Here is a 7,167-nt window from a genome sequence, read left to right as displayed (position 1 = left end):
CTGCTGATCATTAACTTCCAGAGCTGCTGGCAGGTTTATCTCTGAACTCTGGAACGAAACACACCTTAGTTCGGGGAAGGTTTAAGCTCCACCCGACTGACCTGAGACGGAGCAGGAAACAGTCAGAGATTCTTCTTCACTACAGAGAGACACACAGACGATCAGATTCACCTTCAGACCAAACTCACAGCTTCCTCTGAGCGAGTCCAGCTGCAGGAGAGAGAAGTGGAAACTTCAAGCTGCTCACACTCCACACACTGAAGGTGAGTTTGACCAAAAACACCACAAACAGTCAGTTTGATGAAGTCAGTAGAGCTGGGAGGGGAGCCATGGCTGACTGTATTCTGTCTGCTGTTTTCAGCTTCACTCACAGACTAAATGGCTTCCAGATCAGAGGAAGATTTGTGCTGTTCGGTCTGTCATGACATCTACAGATATCCTGTTGTTCTGTCATGTAGCCACAGCTTCTGTAGAGACTGTCTGAGGAGCTGGTGGAAGGAGAAACCAACACAGCGGTGTCCAGTTTGTAGGGAAATATCTGTGACAGAACCACTCTGTAACCTGGTGTTGAAGAATCTGTGTGAGTCCTTCGTACAGGACAGAGATCACAGAGCTTCAGAGGCTCTCTGCAGTCTGCACTCTGAGAAACTCAAACTCTTCTGTCTGGACCATCAGCAGCCGGTTTGTATCATCTGCAGAGATTCAGAAAAACACTCCAACCACAGATTCAGACCCATCGATGAAGCTGCACAGCAACACAAGAAGGAACTTCAGAAATCTCTGGAACCCTTAAAGAAGAAACTGAAGCTCCAGAAGGAAGTTACAGAGAAGTTTGATCAAACAGCAGAACACATTAAGGTCCAGGCCCGACACACAGAGAGGCAGATTAAGGAGCAGTTTAAGAAGCTTCAGCAGTTTTTAGCAGAGGAAGAGGAGGCCAGGCTGGCTGCACTGAGGGAGGAAGAGCAGCAGAAGAGTGGGATGATGAAGGAGAAGATGGAGGCTCTGAGCAGAGAGATGGCAGCTCTTTCAGACACAGTCAGAGCCACAGAGGAGGAGCTGAGAGCTGAAGGCGTCTCATTCCTGAACCACTACAAGGCTGCAGCGGAAAGAGTCCAGCGCTGCCCCCTGCTGGATGATCCACAGCTGCCTGCAGGAGCTCTGATAGACCAGGCCAAACACCTGGGCAACCTGGCCTTCAACATCTGGAACAAGATGAAGGACATGGTCTGCTACACTCCTCTCATTATGGACCCAAACACTGCTGGTCCAGAGCTCATCCTGTCTGAGGATCTGACCGCTGTGAGTGCAGGAGAGGAACAGAACCTTCCTGATAATCCTGAGAGGCTTGATTATCCCTGGTCTGTTCTGAGTTCTGAGGGCTTTAACTCAGGGACTCACAGCTGGGATGTCGAGGTTGGAGACAGTACAGGCTGGGTACTTGGTGTGGCAGCAGAATCTGTCAAGAGGAAGGCAATATTATCGACTGGATTGTGTGTGATTGGGCTCTCAGAAGGTAAATATTCAGCATGGTCCCCAGCAGCTAAAAACACTCTTCTGTCAGTACCAAAGAAGCTCCGGAGGATCAGAGTGAATCTGGACTGGAACAAAGGAAAGCTGACGTTCTCTGATCTTGATACAAACACACACATACACACCATCACACACACTTTCACTGAGAAGATGTTTCCATATTTTGAGACTGATACTGAAGCTAAGATGTTACCTCTGAAGGTCTCAGTGACGGTGGAACAGATCTGATGTGTTCAGGATGAAGAACACAGTTCACATGAGACTTTATTGATCTGTGTGAAACTCAGTGTTTTCATCTTCAAACAGGAACATTTTAGATGTATTGATCTGATCTGTCAGCAGAGCTGCTGTTTGGCTTTAAACTCTGATCAGTTCAGTTTGATCAGCTTCATATCTCTTATTATTTTCTCGTTTCCATCATGAATTTTGGCCCGCTACTTGTCTAGCAGCGATGGTCCGACCGGCATAAAAAGCACACCGCTGCGTGAATAACGACCTCGATCAGTGTGCAATGATGTTTGGCTCTCATTAGTCAAAAGGAATTCCGGCAAAATCGGAAAAAACAGGAAAATGGTGGGTGGGAAAATGCATTAAAAATGAAAAAATAGGGCAGTTTTTTTAACTGAGCAAAAGGGTTTGTTGATACATTATACAGCTTTGACACAACCGCAGTTTACGTTTTAGGAAGAGTAAAGCTCGGCCGAGGTGCTTCTCCCACTTAAATATCACTCAAAATTTGATACTGCACAAATTCCTCGAACAAATGCCTCTCATGTCCAAAATATCTGCCCGATCTGGACAAATTTTACTTCAAAACGTAGGTATTTTTGTCCTCTTTAACCCAAAGTCACAGTCATTGAGCTCTGCCTCACAGATTTCTCACAAATCGCCTCTGAGCACAGAGAATCCACCCTCCAGCTCGCATTCCGCCCATTATAAACGGCTAAACTCATAAAATTCATGTGAAATTTTATTTTAAAACTGCCATTAAAAAACGAGCCACACATAGTAGCCAAAGAAAAATTACACCGCTGGCTTCTGCTATCTCTTGTGAAGCTTATGGTTCACGAATTATTCAGATACGACTTATACTTTTCGAACAGCGACCGTTTGTTCGAGACAGTGCGGTTAAAAAAAAACTCCAAAGTTAAAAACTCATAAGCCCTTTTTCCATCAGATTCTGTAGCGAATTAAAAGTTATATCGCATTACTTTGTTGCGATATAAGATGCGTTCAGTTGGTTTTCCATCAAACAGGACGATTCTAGCGAAATAAAATGACATCACCGGAACGTGCTGATGCGCATTATTCTGACTCGACCAGATGATTTTCCATTACAAAAGTGGCGAATGTAGCGAATTAGAATGCTCGGTAGCGGGAATTTAATTGCTCGCGCTGTTATTGTCAGCCTCCCGGAATAGTAACAGTTGCTATAACTTTCAAGGCTACGTACCTTTTCACCACCGGCTTTCGTTTTATTTATTAGGCTAGTTACTTATTTAGAGTTATGGACCGTAGGATAGGACTAAACATGCTGCTAGTGCTGCAGCCGACTGCAGCACTAGGAGCCCACTGCCCAAAATTAAGTCGATTTCCTCAAAATATTCATAATTTATTTTCCCCTCGGCTCCACTCTTCCCACTAGCCCTCTTCTCTGCCAGATATTTCCCCTTCGTGCTCTTCCATTTGTTTCGTAGGGCCCCCCAATTCCTCTCAACGCCTCTCTTGTGCAAAACGGTGGACAGTGTTTTGAAGACATCTGCGTTTCTCTGCCTCTTCCCATCCAGGGCCGAAACAACGTCGACCTCCCGAATTGTGTTTAAAAAAAGCAGAGTCTCTGCTCTCGACCAGTTGTTTCTTTTATCATCGGACATTGTTGTTACTAGTTGTTGCTGCTGTTTTGATACCGACAGGATAGGTGAAATGGGGCGGCTGAGCGGCTCAACAACAACATTCGAATCCTCGCGCTTTACCAATACCATCTGCGCATGCGTGGCTAGTCTGAATCGCATTAACCTTTTCCATCACTTCTGTAGCGATACAACTTAGCCCTGAACCACCTATTTCGAGCGAATTGATTTAATGCGACAAAATAGGCGTTCTAGCGATTTAACCGTTTTTCCATCACATGTATCGCACTAACTTCTTGATGCGCATCAAATTAAAGCGAATCATGTCGTTGATGGAAAAAGGGCCATAGTACAAATGTCAGTTGGAACTCAAACGAGCCGCAGCTGGTTCCGTATCCGTAGCAACGCCTTGTTAGCCTGCTCTGGTCTAAGACTAATTATGAGGGCAGAGCCAAGATGGATGCCCTGTTATAACAGCTTGATGTTATAAATCTGATCTGCTTTTCACCTTTAAACTGATTGTGATGGGAATTTTGAAAATGCCCACAATGCAATGGGAAAATGAATTGAAAAGCACTTAACGAGGGCATTTTGATAATACCACAAAAGCTGTATTTTAAACAGGACCTTGATAAAAAATGACATAATTGTATTCAGCAGATCTGTCTTCTTCATTTTGGGCCTCGCAGATTGAAAAGCACTTAAAGAGCCAAAAACTGCCCTGTCCGCCGTTGTTGTTGCTTCTTCAGCTAACACGTGGTCTTAGGCGCCATATTGTGACTCACCGATCACATGATCATGTTTGTTTGGTTCCTCTTCCTTCCCTTTCTTTTACTGCTTCTATATTTAGTGTTTAGTGTGGTAGCCTTGTAGTGTTTATTGATGAAAGTATCATTGCTTAAATCCTTGCGCTAACTTTAATAAACTCTATTGTGTTATTTCAAATGAGAAGTTGTTTGTGGTTATTGTGTATTTTTACTGCAATAACTGCTGGTTGCAAAGGTCAGAGCTCAGATTCATAACCTTCATGTCTGCTTAGTATGTTTCATATCTGTCCCTGATTGACACCTATAAACCAACAACAGTTATTAGCTTCTGCTTCTGCCAGTGGTGCCCCATCTCGATCTGGATCTAGCTGGGCTCACACAGCGTCGGCTCTGGAGCAGAACTCTTGGAGAGGGACTGGACTCTCTCAGACTCTGGATTTGCCCAGGTGGAGAGGCCTCAGGTGGGTGTCGGGATACTCACAAGCCCCCGGCAAAGGTTCTGACTGTTGTTTGTGCACGTGCTAACAGCAGCAACAAAAAGTTGAGACAGAACAAAGTAAAACATCCATTAAGAGATAGAAAAGTAAGGCAAAGCATCTTTATTTATATAGCGCATTTTATACCACAGGCAACTCAATGTGCTTTACATAAAGACAAGGCATTTAAAAGAACAGCATAAAGCAGCATAAAAACAAGCAATTTAAAGAGAATAAAAAAAATAGAATAAAAATTCAAGCACAGTTAAAGGACAAGACCGTTTTTTTTACATTGGGCCCTTGATTTCACATTATAACATGATGTTCTACTCACCCCTGCTTGTTGTTGGTCATTTGGAGCTGTTCTGAAGATATTCGCGAGGCGTCTGGCTGCTCTCTTGAGATATTCGGCCATGAAACGGTTTCCTATGGGCAACGTTATACAGGCACAAACTATGCTGTTTATAATTTATTAATTACTCTACACTAGCACTGATAACGTGGAGGTGCGTCGCTTACTTAAAAAAATCCGGGTTACTAATTTTGAATTTTAGCCGAATGAATAAATAGGCAGCAGGTCTGTGGGCTGTCTGTGGTAGTAGCACGACGATGACGTCAGTAACACCCACTTTACGACAAAAAATCAAAATTACAGTAACCCGGATTTTTTCAAGTAATTCAATTCAATTCATTTTTATTTATATAGCGCCAAATACAACAAATGTCATCTCAAGGCAGTTAGATAGTAAGTCCAATTCAAGCCAATTGGAATTCAATTAATTAATAATAATCATAATTCATAAAATAATCCAATTCGTTCATATAGAGCCAATTCAAAAACAATTTCCTAGCTAAGAAAACCAACAGATTGCACTGAAAGTAAGCGACGCACCTCCACGTTATCAGTGCTAATGTACAGTAATTAATAAATTATAAACAGCATAGTTTGTGCCTGTATAACGTTGCCCATAGGAAACCGTTTCATGGCCGAATATCTCAAGAGAGCAGCCAGACGCCTCTCGAATATCTTCGGAACAGCTCCAAATGACAAACAACAAGCAGGGGTGAGTAGAACATCATGTTATAATGTGAAATCAAGGGCCCAATGTCAAAAAAACGGTCTTGTCCTTTAAAAGCAATCAAAGAAGAGGGGAAAAAGAAAAATATAAACTCAACCATAAGCACACGGAAAGAGAAATGTTTTTAACCTGGATTTAAAAGTGCTTACAGTTGGGGCTGATTTCAGTTCTGCTGGTAGTTTGTTCCAGTTGTGTGCAGCATAACAGCTAAAAGCTGCTTCACCGGGTCCAGTTTGAACTCTGGGCTCCACTATCTGACCTGAGTCAGCAGATCTCAGAGCTCTGCTGGGTTTATACTCTGCTAGCATGTCATTCATGTGTTCTGGACCTAAACCGTTCCGTGATTTGTAGACGAGCAGCAGAACTTTAAAATCTATTCTGTATCTGAGCGGGAGCCGATGTAAAGACCTGAGAACTGGGGTGATGTGATGTGATCTCTTAGTTCTGGTTAAAACTCGGGCTGCAGCGTTCTGAATGAGCTGCAGCTGTTTGAGACTCTTTTGGGGGAGTCCAGTCAGAACACCGTTAGCATTAGCGTGTAGCATGAATCAGCTTCTCCTGATCTGTTTGGGACATGAAACCCTTTATTCTGGATATGTTCTTAAGTTGATAAAAGGCTGATTTGGTGACTGAAAAAAGTACAGCAATAAGTCACAAAAAAAGACAATATTAAACAAATAAAAGGAGACAGAAAATTATGTAAAATATCTACAGAGACTGTAGAAAACTGCTAAAATTAGTCACAATATAAAAGTCACAAATTGATTAAATAACACTGTCCACAGACGAAATGACGAGTTTGACACAAAACAAAAGTTTTGACATTCGGTTTGAAACCTACTCATCAGGCTGGGTCTCGGTTTTACCGTCATACTTTGCGTTTCTTTGTGGTTGATAAGCTGAAAACACAACTGTGTGATGCGGTGTTAATCCTTCTGTGTCCTGCAGCTTCTCCACTTTCTTATTCTGTTGTTTTTCTGTCACAGTTTTCCTGTATTAGACAAAAAAAAAAATCTCGGCCCATTAATGCAAATTAGGCTGAAAAATAGATATCATACATTTAATCGTCCTACCAACTTAAACCTGTTAATTACACTGTGTTCATGAGGATTCATCATCCATGTTGTGCGACTTGTTTAACTCAGCTGCATCTCCCTGAGATACAATTTCACGGCTGAGCGAGTGTTGCATCCTTAATTGAAGACGGCGCCTTCAGTGTTTTTTGCGACTTGTTTATACGGAACAACAGGTTGCGGGTCATGAAAAAGCTGAGAGCAGATCACAGCAAACGAGATGAAGAGGAAACAACAAACGTTTTTTTCATTTGAAACACTGATTCAAAGGTCAGTTCGGGGTGTTTTTTTCATGTGACGGCAGCCTGCAGAAACTCATTATGTTACAAAGTGAGAGCACTTACACGCTTTCCTGCTTCCATCCTGAAGGAGGTTTGTTGAGATGTCAG

At 42.7% G+C, this 7,167-nt stretch overlaps 1 protein-coding gene across 1 annotated transcript; it reads left to right on the top strand.

Annotated features, from left to right (window-relative positions):
• Positions 1-378: 378 nt before the first annotated feature.
• LOC142377660 (nuclear factor 7, brain-like) lies at positions 379-1,909 on the top strand. The gene has a single exon (XM_075461970.1). It carries the CDS (start codon positions 379-381, stop codon positions 1,759-1,761), a length of 1,383 nt encoding a protein of 460 aa, XP_075318085.1. The 3' UTR covers positions 1,762-1,909.
• Positions 1,910-7,167: the final 5,258 nt, after the last annotated feature.

This window comes from Odontesthes bonariensis, chromosome 3 (assembly GCF_027942865.1).
Source record: "Odontesthes bonariensis isolate fOdoBon6 chromosome 3, fOdoBon6.hap1, whole genome shotgun sequence".
Taxonomy (NCBI): Eukaryota; Metazoa; Chordata; class Actinopteri; order Atheriniformes; family Atherinopsidae; genus Odontesthes; species Odontesthes bonariensis.
The sequence above is the reverse complement of the archived record's forward strand: the minus strand, read 5'-3'. Positions and strand labels throughout refer to the sequence as shown.